The 18,920-nt window shown below is 40.8% G+C and overlaps 1 protein-coding gene across 1 annotated transcript in view; it reads left to right on the top strand.

The window, feature by feature from the left end:
* Window positions 1–18,920, top strand: part of PAPPA (pappalysin 1) — a 370,045-nt gene that overhangs the window by 97,845 nt on the left and 253,280 nt on the right. The window contains exons 3-4 of the mRNA XM_044306571.1: window positions 12,366–12,511; window positions 14,229–14,528. Coding sequence (XP_044162506.1) covers window positions 12,366–12,511; window positions 14,229–14,528 — 446 coding nt within the window. The remainder of the gene's footprint in view (window positions 1–12,365; window positions 12,512–14,228; window positions 14,529–18,920) is intronic.

The raw sequence follows: 18,920 nt of genomic DNA, 5'->3' as shown, positions 1-18,920 counted from the left end.
GTAAAGGAAATCACAGAATGGGCTCAGGAATACTTCCAGAAACCATTGTCAGTGAACACAATCCACCGTGCCATCCGCCGTTGCCAGCTGAAACTCTACAGTGCAAAGAAGAAGCCATTTCTAAGCAAGATCCACAAGCTCAGGCGTTTTCACTGGGCCAGGGATCATTTAAAATGGAGTGTGGCAAAATGGAAGACTGTTCTGTGGTCAGACGAGTCACGATTCAAAGTTCTTTTTGAAAATCTGGGACGTCATGTCATCCGGACCAAAGAGGACAAGGACAACCCAAGTTGTTATCAACGCTCAGTTCAGAAGCCTGCATCTCTGATGGTATGGGGTTGCATGAGTGCATGTGGCATGGGCAGCTTGCATGTCTGGAAAGGCACCATCAATGCAGAAAAATATATTCAGGTTCTAGAACAACATATGCTCCCAGGGAAGACCCTGCATTTTTCAACAAGAAAATGCCAGACCACATTCTGCATCAATCACAACATCAAGGCTGCGTAGGAGAAGGATCCGGGTACTGAAATGGCCAGTCTGCAGTCCAGATCTTTCACCTATAGAGAACATTTAGCGCATCATAAAGAGGAAGGTGCAACAAAGAAGGCCCAAGACGATTGAACAGTTAGAGGCCTGTATTAGACAAGAATGGGAGAGCATTCCTATTTCTAAACTTGAGAAACTGGTCTCCTCAGTCCCCAGACGTCTGTTGAGTGTTGTAAGAAGAAGTGGAGATGTCACACAGTGGTGAAAATGGCCTTGTCCCAACTTTTTGGGGATTTGTTGACACCAGGAAATTCTGATTCAACATATTTTCCCCTTAAAATGGAACATTTTCTCAGTTTAAACATTTGTTCCGTTATTTATGTTCTATTCTGAATAAAATATTAGAAGTTGGCACCTCTACATCATTGCATTCAGTTTTTATTCACGATTTGTATAGTGTCCCAACTTTTTTGGAATCCGGTTTGTATATGCCCATCAAGTTCAATCAAGAGATAGGAGGGAATGTGTTTAATATAATAAAATGTAAAGGGTTTTGGAGAACAGGGCACTTACTGAGTATAACCTAATTAAACATTCTGGTGGAACAGAATAATGGAAAAGTCTACACAAATGTGAAGCCCTTAGATAACAAGTTCTAATTAAGGTACAGGCACACAAAACAGCTGTGATCCGGTCAGGTTGCGGCCGTGCTGTGGTCAAGAACTGTGCAGCCAATTAGCCTGCATCTTACTTTCATTTACCTAACGAAGACCACACTGTATAGTCAGTCTTCATTGTTAACCCCTTAATGACCTTACCATATTTAACCTTAAAGACCAGGCCCTTTTTTGCCAATCTGACATGTGTCACTGTCTCGTAGGGGTGGGAACAGTGCAGCCCTGATCTCCACCCGCACCTCTGTCCCTACCTACTTGCACAGCCCATCCTAACTGATGGTGCACGTCTTGGCGACGGTCCCTAGCTTAGATAAGTGCAGGGGCCTAAAGAGTACTAGAGTAGCACGTAACAAAGTCAGGGAAGCAAAGGTCAAAGCCAGGAGGTCACGCAGGTACACAAGGGAAAACACAACAGCAAGGTCAACACAAACCGGAGTCAGAAGCCGAGAGGTCACATCAATTCCAAGGAGGTAACAAAGTCGAGGTCAAAACAAAGTCGAGGTTCAAACACAATAGCAAGGTAACAATAGGAACGCTGGTGAAGGTAAAAAGACCAATTACAGGCAACCTGTGGCCAGCAGGCTGCCTGTTTAAATAGCCCAGACTGGTGAGTCACATGACGTGGCCAGCGTCACGTGACTCGCATAACACAGCCCAACATAGCCGAGCGCTGATCATCATTATCGGCGCTCAGCTCTCCTGCTGCTTGTTGTCTAGGGGACGGAGGACGCAGAGGAGGGATGCGCTGCCGGATCCTCACAGCTCTGGAATGCCGGCGGCGCTGCGAAGGGAGAGTGCGCTGCCGGCTCCCCGTGACACACTTTATGTGGTGATAACTTTAAAACGCTTTTACTTATCTAAGTCATTCTGATATTCTTTTCTCGTCACATATTGTACTTCATGACAGTGGTAAAATTGAGTAAAAATATATTATTTTTATTTATAAAAAAAAATTGGGAAAAATTGGGAAATTTCCAAATTTCTATTTCACTTCTTTTGTAATAGATAGTAATACCTCCAAAAATAGTTTACATTACCCATATGTCTACTACATGTTTGGATCATTTTGTGAATGTCTTTAGATTTTTGGGGGATGTTAGAAGTTTAGAAGAAAATCTTAAACTTTTACCGAAAATTTCCAAAACCCACTTTTTAAGGATCAGTTCAGGTCTGAAGTTTTTTTGTGAGGCTTACATAATAGAAACCACCCAAAAATGACCCAATTTTAGAAACTACACCCTCAAGGTATTCAAAACTAATTTTATAAATTTTGTTAACCCTTTAATGGAAAATGGATTAATGGAAAATGGATATGAAATTTCAGAATTTCACTTTTTTGGCAGATTTTCCAGTAACAAAGCAAGGGTTAACAGCCAAACAAAACTCAATATTTATTGTCCTGATTCTGTAGTTTCATAAACATCCCATATGTTGTCATAAACACGGTATTGCGCAGAAGGAAAGGAACGCCATATGATTTTTGGAAAGTAGATTTCATTGGGATAATTTTAAGCTGCCATGTCACATTTGGAGACCCCCTGATGCACCCCTAGAGTATCAACTTCAAAAAAGTGTCCCCATTTTAGAAAATACACCCCATAAGGTATACAAAACTGATTTTACAAACTTTGTTAACCCTTTAGGTGTTCCAAGGAATTAATGGAAACTAGAGATGAAATTTCTTAATTTCACGTTTTTGGCAGATTTTCTATTTTAATCAATTTTTTCCAGTTGCAAAACAAGGGTTAACAGCCAAACAAAACTCCATATGTGGTTGTAAACTGCTGTACTGGCGCACGCCATTGCGCTGAAGGAAAGGAATGCCATATGGTTTTTGGAAGGCAGATTTTGCTGGACTGTTTTTTATTACATGTCCCATTTGAAGCCCCCCCCCCTCCCCCCGATGCACCCCTAGAATAGAAACTCCATTTTGGAAACGGTGGATAAGGTGGCAGTTTTTTTGTTACTTTTTTAGGGTACATATGATTTTTGGTTGCTCTATATTACACTTTTTGTGAGTCAAGGTAACATAAAATAGCTGTTTTGGCACCGTTTTTTATTTTTTGATATTTACAACATTCATCTGACAGGTTAGATCATGTAGTATTTTTATAGAGCAGGACACTACAATACCAAATATGACTTGTTTGTTTCAGTTTTACATAATAAAGCATTTTTGAAAAAAATGCTCCACATTCTGAAAGCCGTATTTTTTTTTTGTTTTTTGGGCGACTGTCTTGTGTAGGGGCTCTTTTATTTTTCAGGATGAGATGACAGTTTTATTGGTGCTATTTTATAGTGTACATGACTTTTTGATCGCTTGCTATTACATTTTTTGTGATGTAAGGTGACAAAAAAAGGCTTTTTTAACACCAAATTAATATATATTTTTTTAAAGTGTCCACCTAAGGGGTTAGGTCATGTGGTATTTTTATAGAGCAGGTTGTTATGGACGCGGCGATACCTAATATGTATACTTTTGTTTTACACAATAACAGCATTTTTGAAACAAAGAGCCATATTTTTTTTTATTTTTTGGGCGATTGTCTTATGTAGGGTATAATTTTTTGCAGGATGAGGTGATGGTTAGATTGGTACTATTTTAAGGGGCATACGCCTTTTTGATAGCTTGGTGTTGCACTTTTAGTGATGTAAGGTGTTTTTTAGCACAGTTTTTAGTTTATTTTTTTGACTGTGTTCATTGAGGGGTTAGGTCATGTGATATTTTTATAGAGCCAGTCAATACGGACGCGGCGATACCTTATTTGTGTACTTTTCTTTTTTTCCCTATTTTTTACAAAAAAAATTAACTTCATTTTGGGAAAAGGATGTTTTTTTTTGCTTGAAACTTTTAATTTCTTTGTAAAACTTTATTTTTTAAACTTTTTTTCGCACTTTATTTTTGTCCCACTTTTGGGGTTTGATCTCCTTTACAAACTTCTGTCTTGTGATGCATTGGCTGTAAGTGTATTACACACTGTAATACACTTACAGCCTGTTTGCCTGTGAGATCCATGGGGCTGGATCTCACAGGCTCTCCCGGAAGGCAGCCATGATGCCTAAGGAATAGGGTCCAGCAGCGCTGGGACCTGATGGAAGATTCAATCCCCTCAAGGACATTGCACGTGCCACGGTCAGCGCTGACCACAGCACATCAAGGGTTAATGTGCGGCGTCGGTGATTTCACCGATGCCTGCGCATGAAGCAGGGGTCTGGCTATCAGTGACTGCTGGACTCCAGCCGCGCATCTCCTGCACCCACCCAATCATGTATGGCGCTGGTCCATAAGTCACAGACTTCTGCGCCGTACATGTATGGCACAGGTCCTCTACGGGTTAATGGCCGCCCAGCACCTTCAATGGCACCCGGCCATTTACAATAAAGACTGACTATACAAGCGTTCCTCATTAGGTAAATAAAAAGAAGCTGCAGCCTTATTGGCTGTGCAGTTCTTAACCATGTAGCACAGCTGCAACCTTACCCAATCACAGGCGCTCAGTGTGACCGCACCCTAAGGCCTCTTTCACACGGGCGTCGTGTGTGTGGGCCGAACCTCATTCACTTGTTCGCGCAGCCCGGCTTGTCTTCTTCCTTCTTCTTCTTCTTTGAGGACCTGGGAGGAAAAGGACCTTTGGTGACGTCACTGCATTCATCACATGGTCCGTCACATGGTCTGTCACATGGTCCATCATGGACCATGTGATGAGCGCAGTGACGTCACCAAAGGTCCTTTTCCTCCCAGGTCCTCAAAGAAGAAGAAAGAAGGCGAGCTGGGCTGTGCGAACAAGTGGATGAGGTGAGTTTAATTTTTTTATTTTTTTAACCCCTCCATCCCTAATTTACTTAGCATTCTGTATTAAGAATGCTATTATTTTCCCTTATAACCATGTTATAAGGGAAAATAAAAATGATCGTGTCCCCATCCCGATCGTCACCTAGAAACCTTGTGTGAAAATCGCACTGCATCCGTACTTGCTTGCGGATGCATGCGACTTTCACCCAGCCCCATTCACTTCCATGGGGCATGCGTTGCACAATATAGATCATGCTGCGATTTTCCCACAATGCACAAGTGATGCATGAAAATCACCGCTCATGTGCACAGCCTCATAGAAATGAATGGGTCCGGATTCAGTGTGGGTGCAACGTGGAAAACTAGCCCTTGTGAAAGAGGCCTAAGGATTCTGTTTGTCTATGATTTGCAGTCATTTTTTTGGTTTTTGTTAAATGCTATGATGTAGTTTACTGCATTCCAAATTGCAAAGAATTGCAGACTATGAAGGCTGTAAGTAAATAAAGCACATCCAGCCTATTGTTCATAGTAAGAGCGTTATTATCACGTATGGCATTGATCTGTTTAATGAAGTTAATTAAAGCAAGAAAGTAAGGAAACAAAAGAAAAACCCCATTCCCAGTGCAGATGTTGCACTTCCATCTCACTCATTGAAAGACAACCAAATGCAAAGATCAGCATCTTAGAGCACATGAGCACTTATATTTACGTACAGTAGCTGCTTTAAAAAAAATACTTCAGATGTGGGATGTGACACTTAGAAGCATAATATATGCCATGTTTCTCGTTCCATTCCATAGGAAAGGAATCAAATAAGTTGAGGTCTATTTTGTGTGTACCTGGAGCATATTATAAATTACTATAATTAATATTATTCATTTATAATATAAATGTAGTTGGCAGCATATTTTTGCTGTGCACAGAGACATGTCTGCCAGCATACGGATAGTCTCGGACCTTATATACAGCTGTTATCTATGCCCCACTGAGGCTGATTATGGTGTCTGTGTGCTTCTACCATACACCTCCAATTTTACATGGAAGCTAGATGATTTTTTCTTTTTCATGAAATTCATGACAGCCCATGGGAAGAAATATTGCATTCTCTAATGCATTCAGTAGTACAGAAATATATTCCTTAGAAACATTGCTTCTGAGTTAAAATAGGATCCATCAGGCAGTGTCACCAGTTACACAATGACACAAGATTGGACCACCCAGTGGAAGCCACCATCACATTAGTTGGTGGCCTCACAGCAGCTGCCATTCCTGCTACCCTAGCAGTTACACTGTTGGTTTATCTGGTGTTACTTGAGTATTTGTAGCCTTATGCTTCTTCTAGCTTCTCTTTTCTCATTTCAGCTCTTTTTTTGTGGAAATATGTTTTAGTTGTACTGGGTGACAGCCTAAATGTATTTATTGTTTGTATTTATCTGTGGTTTTTTAATAGTTTACAGCATCCCTCAGTTGCAAAAGACAGCAGAGTCTATACAAATAAAGCATGTGCTCCCATAAGAGTGGCATACACAGCACCCCCATTACACTGCCATCCACAGTGTTCCATAAGAGTGGCATACACAGCACCCCCATTACACTGCCATCCACAGTGTTCCCATTAGAGTGGCATACACAGCACCCCTACAAGAGTGGCATACACAGCACCCCCATAACACTGCCATCCACAGTGCTCCCATTAGAGTGGCATACACAGCACCCCCATAACACTGCCACCCACAGTGCTCCCATAAGAGTGGCATACACAGCACCCCATAACACTGCCATCCACAGTGCTCCCATAAGAGTGGCATACACAGCACCCCTACAAGAGTGGCATACACAGCACCCCCATAACACTGCCATCCACAGTGCTCCCATAAGAGTGGCATACACAGCACCCCATAACACTGCCACCCACAGTGCTCCCATAAGAGTGGCATACACAGCACCCCTACAAGAGTGGCATACACAGCACCCCCATAATAGTGGCATCCATAGTGTTCCCATTAAGAATGAGTGAACTAGTTCGTACCAAACTGGGTTTGGTTTGAACTTTGCTATTTTCAGGTGGCAGATGAATCAAAATCTTTTCCGGTTCAGTTTAGACTAACGGGGTGTAACATCATTTCAATGCACATGTCGGTAGGAAAAGCACCAAGGAGGAAGAAAAAGGGTTGTCACATGACCCTGAGAGGAGGTGGGATGAGGCTTGCCCTGATTGGCTCCTAGGTCGACAGACAGCCTGGACAAGCCAATCAGTGCTGCAGCAGGCGGGGAGTACCCTAGCAGAACAAGCAGAATGTCTTCTATGCTGGGCTGTGAATGAAGGTGGTTGGGTGTTACAGTGTCCGTCACAAAAATGATCTTAGGGAGTCGGGGAGAGTCTAGAATTACAAAGAAGAAGACGAAGAATTGTCTGTGTAGAATAGAGACAATCAGCCAGGGAGTGAGGAGAGAGGAGCTGAGGCTGGCTATGCCTCCTAGAACAACTACAGCTGCTGCAACCCTCAAAAGCAGCTACCTACCTAGTGTTCTACCACCAACTTAGCATAATTAGCAGAATACTAGTGAGAATTCACTAATCATCTGACATATTTAATTAAATTAAATTTTTGTTTTAGTTTGAAAAACCTTATACATCAGTGATTGAGAACAAAATATTAGGACTAAATTTGCTTATTATCTCCAAACACACACAGTTCCAAATTTATTTTTATTTTTTTGTGGGGGGGGGGGGGGTGTTTAAATGTAATTAAACCTGCACATAGGTGATCATGGCCTGAAATGGCACAACATGCTCTCTTTCTTCGTTGTTGCCCAGCCTCCAGTGTCATCTTGGAGAGGGTTTCATTGGGGCATGCTGTTGTGGCTACCATTGTGCCGCTGCTGCGACCTTCAAGCCATCATGTTCTGTACAGCTGCTGCTTCCTCCATCATGCCACCACCGCCATCATCCCACTGCTGTGACTTGCCGACCATTATGTTCTGTACAACTGCTGCTGCCTCCATCTTGCCACCACAGCCATATTGGTACTGCTATGGCCTGCCGACCATCATCTTCCGTAAGGCTGCTGCTACAGTGACATGCACAGTGCCCTCATAACAGTGACATGCACAGTACCCTCATAGCAGTGACATGCACAGTGCCCTCACAACAGTGACATGCACAGTGCCCTCACAACAGTGACATGCACAGTGCCCTCATAACAGTGAAATGCACAGTGCCCTCATAACAGTGACATGCACAGTGCCCTCATAACAGTGACATGCACAGTACCCTCATAGCAGTGACATGCACAGTGCCCTCACAACAGTGACATGCACAGTGCCCTCACAACAATGACATGCACAGTGCCCTCATAACAGTGAAATGCACAGTGCCCTCATAACAGTGACATGCACAGTGCCCTCATAACAGTGACATGCACAGTACCCTCATAGCAGTGACATGCACAGTGCCCTCACAACAGTGACATGCACAGTGCCCTCACAACAATGACATGCACAGTGCCCTCATAACAGTGAAATGCACAGTGCCCTCATAACAGTGACATGCACAGTGCCCTCACAACAGTGACATGCACAGTGCCCTCATAACAGTGAAATGCACAGTGCCCTCTTAAAAGTGACATGCACAGTGCCCTCATAACAGTGAAATGCACAGTGCCCTCATAACAGTGAAATGCACAGTGCCCTCTTAAAAGTGACATGCACAGTGCCCTCATAACAGTGAAATGCACAGTGCCCTCATAACAGTGAAATGCACAGTGCCCTCATAACAGTGAAATGCACAGTGCCCTCTTAAAAGTGACATGCACAGTGCCCTCATAACAGTGACATGCACAGTGCCTTCTTAAAAGTGACATGCACAGTGCCCTCATAACAGTCACATGCGCAGTGCCCTCTTAAAAGTGACATGCACAGTACCCTCATAACAGTGACATGCACAGTGCCCTCATAACAGTGACATGCACAGTGCCCACATAACAGTGGCATTTTCTGTAACACAAAACCGTAGTGACAACAGTCAATTCCTCTGATAACAGTGACATGCACAGTGCCCTCATAACAGTGACATGCACAGTGCCCTCATAACAGTGACATGCACAGTGGCCACATAACGGTGGCATTTTCTGTAACACAAAACCGTAGTGACAACAGTCAATTCCTCTGATAACAGTGACATCCACGGTTGCCCTTTAACAGTGAGGAAAAATGGCCGGGTTTTTATGGAAGCCAGGTGTAAAAGTGTGTGTATGTCAGTGATGATAAGAATGAAGAACCTGAGGGCTTCTATTGGCCAATAACGATCATGTAACTGTGTGTATGTCGGTAAGGCTAAGACGGAAGGACCTGCAAACTTTTATTGGCTAACATAGGTCATGTGATGGTGGAATATTTGCTTTTGTATTATAATTTGGACAGATAAAAAGATATAGACAAGTTTGTCATCTTTAGACAACCTCTTTCTGATACATCCACATGGGACAGATTTGCTACAGATCATGTTTAGTCATGAGAAGAACAAAGTACACCTTCTTTAATTCTATGGCTTTATGTATCAGAACATACAAAAAAATAACCTGATCCTCAGCAGGTCTTAAAATTAGATAAATACATCCTCAGATGAACAAGAACACACAACAGATTCCACCATTTCAGTATTTATTTTAATAAAATTAAGCCAAAATGGAAAAGTCATTGTATGAAAAACTAAGTCTATGCCATGAATCAATAGCTTGTAGAACCAATAAAAAGCAATAATGTGAAGTAATTGTTTTCTGTAGATCAATCTCTCACATTCTTCTAGATGAATTTCAACCCATTCGTCTCGCCACACTATTTTAATTGGGTTGAGGTCTGAACTTTGGCTGGGCCATTGCTACATGTTACAGTGGTGGTTCATGGCCACCACTGTCCATGTTTCTTGTGTGTGAACTGGGCCATTCTTTATTTATATCTCCTCTGTTGCAATAGTGCAAGGGTTAACCTTGTGAGCTGCCTTGAGGTTGTTCCCAATTGCTAATCAGCTTCTGCTATATAGCTGTGCTGCTGAGCAATTTGGTCTCTACAAATCTTGTTAGGTCTGTCAAGCTTGCTAGAGCTTGTAAGGAACTATATCCATTGTCTGTCAGTGTACCGACTTCTGCCTGTTTCCTGGTTTCTGATCCTCTGCTACCTGACCTGCGCCTGTTCACCACACTGATCCTGTGCCACCCGCGCTGACCTTTGGATTGTTTCACAGATTTGCTTAAACTGTCAGCCCTGAATTCTGCCTGTTTCCTGTCTACATGTATTCCCTGTTCCCTAGGTCCTTTTCATCAGTGTGTCTGATTCCCCTGGGTCAGCAGCCAACCACACCAGGACTATTCCAAAAGGTAGCAGCCTAGTAGCTCCCCTGCAGTGAAGACCGCATCCCTCTATAGGGGTTAAAGAGTGAATACCAGGGAACTCCCAGGATAGTGCTCTCAGGACCAGCCCAAAGTCAAACTGGTTGGTTGGCACAGTGGATCAACGTTCACTTCCAGTTCACAACACCTTCAGCCATTGTGTTGTATATTTGCTGTTGTGCTTGTGATCATCTTCCTATTGCCTGACAACGTTTCAGCCAAGCTTTAGCTGTTGGATAGATGGCCTCGCATTTGAGCTAGGCTGGAATACCAGACATGTAGCCTGGATGAAAGTGGTGCTACGTCAGAGTATAGCCATGATGACACACTGAGTATTCTGACAGAATCTGCTAACATTCTGCTGGTATTTAATGTCCCTTTAAATGCTCTGCGATCCCATCATGGATTTTATACATCTTATTCATTATTCTAGTAAATTGCAGATTGAGAAGCCAGTGAAAATAGTTTTTGCTGAAGTTAACCCATACCTTATTAAAAGACACAATATTTGTCTTAAGGGAACAGTAATTTTAATAAAACTATATGCACTAAGTAAATTTGTGATCCATATCATGCAGATGTCAAATATGTACATCAGTTTGTGCCTCTAATTTTACATCGAGGTCAAAAGATTTATATTCTGATAGAATTAATGACAACCCATGAGAAAAAGATAATAAGTCGGTATTTGGTGTAAACTTAAGTTGTCTAGCTGTGTACTAGAGTCATCCCAGTGGCTCAGGCTGAATGATAAATGTAGAGCATTGCTGGATATGTATGTTCACACTGGTATTTGGTCAGTTATTTCCTTCAGTTATTGTGTGCTAAAACCAGGTGTGGGCCAAAAACACAGAACAGGTGCAGATCTTTCCATTATACCTCATCTGTTTGTAGGCTTCAATATTGGTTTTGGCTCGGAATAGCTGATCAAATAACTGAAGTGTGAATCCATCCTAAATCTACACCATTAATTAGTTGACTTACTTTGAGACAAAATTCTATGCCAAAATTGGGATACATTTTGGCACAAAATGTCACATATTAGGCCACATCCCTTTTTGTGAAGCTACACCTATTTCCAGATAGGCTACTCCCCAAAGACTATCCACTAATTATTTCTCGACACCTAGATCCACCAAATTGCACCCCATTTTTGCCCAGTTTACTCCAGAGTATAGGTGCACTCATATTAGTAAATGTGGTCCATTGAATTTCCCAGGTATTCTGTCTTAGAAGCAATGGTCCTAGAAAAAATATATATATATTATGTATCATGGCATTATGTAGCACCCATTCAAATCAGTGGTCATCTTAGCAATACAGGACATGACAGGTTCTCCAGAGTGAGAGTTTCTCTTTGTGAATCTTTGGCCAACAGATAAAGATACTGATTGGAACACCTGGTTAACTCAATTTAAAAAAATAAATAAAGTTGTATAATATCGACGTGTGTCACTATACAAAAATAAAAAGCCTGGTGAAATGAGACTCCACAATAAGTCAAAGAGTCTAGTCATCTTGTCAGTTTATGGGTGAAGTTAATTATAGATGTAGCAAACATTAACTTGACACTTAACACTTTAAATAGTGTATTTGAATGTTAACTGTCAAATAATAATTGTTCCATCTGTAACCCACAATACTCTGTAGTATTACAAGAGTACGAAAGTATTAATATGTTTTGTATATGTTTTTACATTTTAATTTTTTTTTCTTTAAGCCTTTACCTTTATGACCTAGTGTGATCCTCGCTTCTTGATATATGGATTTTGACATTGTGTTTCAACATTGCTGAGAGAGTTGGTGGTAGGAACCTCTTTAGATTTGAGTCAGATGGAAGATATTTGATATTAGCACTTGACAGTAATCCCTTTGATGTGAATGTTTGAGTAATGATAATAATGACCTTCAAGTCAATGAGCAAGTTTTCTTACAAGAGATCATTTAATTATCATTATCACTGTCACATTAAAAATTTGTACAGAGGTCCATAACATCATAAAAATGTTTATGTTGCAGGGCTTACTTAGATTTGAATGAGCTGAAGCATAGACTCAATGTGACTGGATCAACTCAGCTCAACATATTCTTTGCAAACTCATCAGAAGAGGAGCTGGCTGGGGTTGCCACATGGCCATGGGATAAAGAAGTTCTTACTCATCTTGGTATGTTATATTTATTTTATTATATATATATATATATATATATATATATATATATATGTTAATTTAATCATTTTATTTTATTCTGAAAATGATAAAATCAGATTTTATAAATACACAACAAGACCTTCTTAAAAATGTCCAAAATGAATTATCCTGCTTTATGAGACACGCAGATTTGCTCCAGAGCGTTCGAGTAAAACGGCACTTTGGCTCTGTTCGGTCTTCTCGCTCTAATCTTGATCGTATGATGTCATATTTTTTTTTTTTTTTTAAAGTGAACTATGCATTGACCATGTTACATTTAGACATGCCTCATCATCATCACTACTTGCCTTGCATATGTGACAGTGTTGCATGGTGTTTTAATCTCATTGCATAGTAATTAAAAAGGATCTGTCACCCGATTTCACACTGCAAATTGCATGCATTATTAAATAGATCTCTTAGACTAACCATGAGCCTGGTGTACTGACGTTGAAAATCAAGATTTATGTACTATCATTTTTTAAGGTTCTCCTGCCTAATAGTACCATAGGCATTTCTAAAAGTGAAAGAGCTCATGAGCCCTGTGTATCAAGGAGCTAAACTCAATCACCACCACTGTAGCCTAACAGATATGTTTTTTTCAGTGCACCTCCTCCCATGCTGATGCTGGAATCTCACATTGCTCAGTGCAAAGTGAAGTCTTCCTGCTTCTGCAGTGAGTGAGGGCCAGTCTTCTAGGAACAGTTTCCATATGAAATTATAGCCTCATAGCCTATAGCTAACTCCATAGGCTTACCGCAGAACTAGGGAGACTGCAGTTTGCTTTGAGCAGTTTTACATTTCACCAACAGTAGGAGAGGAGGTACACTCAAAGGAGCTTGTTAAATCTGGTGACATCATCTTGGACTACTTTACATTATAGCAAGGTAGTTGGTAGTGATGAGCGGCATAGGCAATATTCATTTTCGCAATACTTTGCAAATTTTTTGCATAATATTTGTGATCTCCAGTCATTATTTTTGCAATTGCGCAAATCGTCACTAACGATGCGCATATTTTTTGCGCAATACATGCAACTTCACATTTTATCAGGTCTGAGTAGATATTACTGATTGGTGCACTATGTCTGTAGCATGTATGTATGGACAGCAGAGAAACAGTAATTCCTATCACACTACCTAACACCCTGCCCTGGAACCTATCAGCTACACTATATCACTATCTAACCTACACTGACTATCTCCCACTAACTATCTGTATTATATGTATGAGCTAACTAACTATCTAATGTAATTGGATAAGGAATAGGATCCAGAGCACAGCAATGTCACTGCTTTCTCTCTCAGAACTGCAAAAAAAAAACTGTAGAAAATGGCTACTGTGGAGGTTCTTATATAGTAAGAGGTAGGCAACTTTCCTATTGGTTGCTAGGGATGTTGCTAAGCTCAGACAAAAATATTGCAGCCTTCTCATTGGCCCACAAGCAAGAAGGGAGGTTACTGATGAGAAAGAAATCTAGAATATTCGTGATTACGAATATATAGCACTATATTCTATATCTTTGCAAATTCTCAAAGTGCCCATATATACACTACAAATTTGGGATTGGAATATTCGCGATCAACACTTGTAGTTAGTAGTCATTTCACATGGTCATTTAGCCAAAGGAGTAGGTCTGGTCTGATTCACATAAACAATAATCTTTTTTGGTTATTTTTTTTTTCCTTTCCAGGTGGCATTGTTATGAATCCAAAATTCTTTGGAGTTCCTGGCCACACACATACCATGATCCATGAAATCGGACATAGCTTGGGACTGTACCATGTCTTCCGTGGTATTTCAGAGATTCTCTCTTGTAGTGACCCATGTATGGAAACAGATCCTTCCTATGAGACAGGAGATCTCTGCCGTGATACCAACCCATCCCCAAAGCATAAAACATGTGGAGATCCTGTCCCTGGACCAGGAAATGACACTTGCGGCTTTCAAACATTTCACAACACTCCTTATAATAACTACATGAGCTACACAGGTAGGTGACATCATACACACATATACTGTGTGTATGAGTGTGTGTGTGTATATATATATCTGTGTATTGTGATTATGATAATAACTTCCAAATTCTAAATCATAAGATCTAAAGTCACATTGTAAAGGATTTATAATACACAGAATGATGTCATAAAATAATTAATAATAATAAAACATTTTGTTAAGTGCTTTCTAATAGCTTGCAAATAATGCCTTGAAGTGAATGCCCACCATGCCAGTTACTCTCCTAATATATCTTTATAGTGGTTGGAACTCCATTCTTCTAATATAGGGCAAACCACACACAGATTTTGCAGTGAACTCAATAATAAACCAGTAATAAGCTCATAGGCTCCACCTAGTGGCTGCTGCAAGCATCCAAAATTTCATTGTTTCACTAATTGCCTATCTAGAGGATTTTGAAAAACGGAGCAGCTCATATACTTTGATTGCTGTAGAGATATATTGAGAAATTAGTTGATACAGAATGTTATACCTAAAATGACATGGTGCATAAATATTTGGAATAATCATATTAAGGTCTTAGAACTTTTAGATTTTTCATAGTAGACTGTGTTTACATGGATGAAGTTGGCCAAGTTTCAAAACCATTTATTTAAAATAGCATTTTTACAGTGTGGATGCCAAAAAAGCTTTGGTGAAATATCTATTGAAGCCAATGAAATATAATCTCTAAACTGTGCAATGACAATCATCCTTTCTTTTGTCTTATACTGACTGACTTCTTACCTAAGATAATGTAAATTAGGAGACCATCCATGTTTTACTAAAGCTTGTTTAGCTAGTTTAAATTAACTTTATTATCATTCAGAATTAAGAGCCCTATTACCTTGACTGGGGATTGAGTCAATTATTTTGAAAGAGCATTCACCCATTGAAAGGAGAAGCCATAACCCAACAAATGAGCAAAACACTTGCCATTCAATTTTTTTTTCTCTATTTTTAGTTTATTTTTAATTTTCTACATTGCATATTCATATTGAATATTGACATGAGAACAATAAAGGAACACATATGGAATTAAGTAGTAAAGAAAAAAGTGTTAACCAAACCAGAATATGGTTTACATTTTTGATTTGTCAATGTAGCCCCGTCTTGCTGTGCTGACAGCTTTGAACACTATTGGCATCCAGGAATGGTTTTCAAACAGCTTTACTTTCCCTGGATGTGTTTGGAGCCATTGCCTTGTTCAAAATAGATGATGGTACCATGAAGTGCAAACCAGATAAAGTGCAAACAAAAAGTTTGTCTCATCAGACCAAAGTACAGATTTCCACTGGTCCAGTGTCCGTTGCTTGTGTTTCTTGGCCCAAGCAATTCACTTCTTCTTGTTCCTCAGTAGTGGCTTCTTTGTAGCAATTCAACCATAAAGGCCTGGTTCTCACAGTCTCCTCTGATTAGTTGATGTTGAGATGTGTCTGGTATTTAATCTCTGTAAAGCATTTATCTTGGCCCTAATTTAAGGTGCTTTTACTTTACAGTTTCTGAGGCTGGTAACTCTAATGAACATATCCTTTGCAGCAGAGATAACTCTTGGTCTTCAGTGGTTCTCATGAAAGCCAGTTTCATGATAGCGTTTGATGGCTTTTATGACTACACTTTAGAATAACTTCAAATTTCTGGAAATTTTCTGAATTGACTGACCTTCATGTCTTAGGACCATATCCGTTTTGTTGTCTACAAATTACAGAACCACAAAAATATGGATGTAGTCCGTATACATCCCACATGCACCATTGAAAAATGCCCATTCTTGTTCCCAAAATTGACAAGAATAGGACATGTCCTATAATTTGTGGCTGTGCATGCGATTTGCAAAAAAAAATACAGATCAGACAGACCAGAAATATAGTCATGTGAATGCATCCTTAAAGTAATTATGGACTGTCTCTTTAATTATTTGGATTATTCCTGCCATAATGTGGGTAAGTAGAATAGGAATAATCATTACAGCATATGGAACTGTGTGCTAATCCTACCTCTGCAAAACACAACTGGTGGTTTCAGACACATTATAAAGGCAAGAAGTTTCAAAAATGAACTCTTTACTAGACATATTGTACTTGTTAACTGAAAACTATTCCAGACGACTACCTCATAAAGTTGACTGAGAGGATGCCTAGAGTATTGAATGCTGCTATTAAAGCAAAAGGGAGCTACTTTGAAGAATATAACTTTTTGGTTTACAAAGGGGTTGTGCACTATTGGGGGGTTTGCAAACCCCTACACTTTGGCAGACCTGTGCAGGGAAGCATACCTACCTACTTCCCGGAGCTGGCTCCTTCTCCTCTGAGCTTTGGCATCTCCACTCGGTCCCCAGGATGTGAACTTCAATTTTCACACCTGGTTACATGACACAAAGGGGACAGATCACCACTGCAGTCATGGACTGACTGCAGCAGCAGCATTAAAATTGAAGTTTACATCTTGTGAGCCGAACGGAGAAGCCAAGGCCACAAATAGAAGGAGCCAGCATCAGGAATCAGGTAAGAATGCTTACCTTCGCAGGCCTGGCAACGGGATTGGGGGTTGCCAACCCTCTCCCCAAAACCCCTTTAATTCCATGTGTTCCATCATTATTTTCATGTCTTCAAAATGGAATGAAAAGGGCTGTCTAATCTATTTACTGTACTATATATTGAGGAACTTTCTTTCATCAATTTGCCTTGAGTTATTTTCCTTACAATTCCTTTATCTCTTAGTAATTCATGATGACATGCAACATTTTTCCTACAGAGCTATTGTTGATCAGTGGCCTATTGGGAAGATTTATCAATTGACTAAGGGATAACATAACAAGAGTTGTAGGAACTAGAGTCCAGAAGGTGTTTGAAGTTTAAAAGCCTTTAAAACAGAAATGTTGTTAATGTGAGTGAAGTGTATCTTAAAAATATACATTACAGATAGAGATGAGCAAATTTTTCAAAAATTGGATTTGGCTGGTTTGCCGAATTTTTCAAAGAAATTTGGTTCTATCCGAATTTATTTGTGGCAAATCGCATTAAAAAACGGCTATTTCCTGGCTGCAGAGAGCCTTTATAGCGGTGTAGAACACTGTGCCTTGCAGTAACACACATAGGGAGTTTGCTGTGGTAGTGAAACAATACTGTGAGTCAGTATGACATGCAGATGACAGGCGTCGCTCTTAGAATCATAGCATACTTCACTTATTTAGGCAGTTACGGTGTCAAAACTGACCAAATAACTCAAGTGTGAACTCAGTCTTATAGGTCAATGTTAGCGCCAAGAAGAAGCTCACTCCTTTTATACCATCAGCAGCTGATTCCACTTAGATGTCTACAGAACCTGTTTTAGTAAACGCTTATACAAGTAGACCCCCCCCCCCGACAGAGTGGAGAGGATGTCAGCAGTAAGTTTGTGTTGACGTCACTGATTTTTTTGCCCTTCCTCTGATCTGTCAGCACAATAACCCCCCAAAAAAGGACCCTGTCTGTGGAGCATCCACCTTTACTCGGTCAGCATTTGGCCAGTAATCCATCAGTATTGCTAAAGCCCCCCCCCAAAAAAACAGGAGTGGATCCAAAACTGAGATGACACGTGAATGGAATATTTGCATATCTTCTGTGACATGCTGACACCCTTTACACTCTGTAAGGGGGGCTCTACTTGTATAAGCATTTACTAAAACAGGTTTTGTACCCACTCCTGCTTTGGTTACCAAATCACAAGCCAATTCTTATGGGAACATACAGGCCTTACAGCTGCTACACAGACAGGATCCGTTGTGCGTCTCATTTTTCCTTCCTTCTGACAGATCAGAAGAAGGGTCAAATAAATGATGATGTCAGCGAGGCCGAAAGGCAAAATAGTGGCCCAGTCATGAAGTGGGGAGGGTGGGAACAGCATGAGAAGTCCACAGAATGGCCCTATGACATAGTGGTGAGGTGGAAGCAGCATGAGGAGACCACAGAGTGGACCAGTGACAGAGTCTGGAGGTGGCGGCGGCATCAGGAGGAGGCCACAGAGTGGCACAATAACAGTGTGGAGCTGACGGCAGCATCAGGAGGCCACAGAGTGGCACAATTACAGAGTGTAGAGGTGGCGGCAGCATCAGGAGGCCACAGAGTGGCACATTGACAGAGTGTGGAGGTGGCGGCAGCAGCAGCATAAGGAGAAGGCAGGTAGCCAGAAGAAACCAGTCTCTTGTGTCAAAGTTTTGGTGTGGCACCATGGATGATCTAGTCTGATGCATCAGGCATTGGTGGGTGGAAATCCTGGCTGATCCACGCCTGATTCATCTTGACAAAAGTCATCTCAGCAAAATGTACAGAACATCCTGTGGCCACATGTGTTGCATCTCATGGCAGGTCTTGTTAGTGGCATTTACAGCACGTTAATGCTCGCCAAC

Source organism: Bufo gargarizans, chromosome 9 (assembly GCF_014858855.1).
Source record: "Bufo gargarizans isolate SCDJY-AF-19 chromosome 9, ASM1485885v1, whole genome shotgun sequence".
Taxonomy (NCBI): Eukaryota; Metazoa; Chordata; class Amphibia; order Anura; family Bufonidae; genus Bufo; species Bufo gargarizans.
This window is presented reverse-complemented; position numbering and strand designations above follow the sequence as displayed.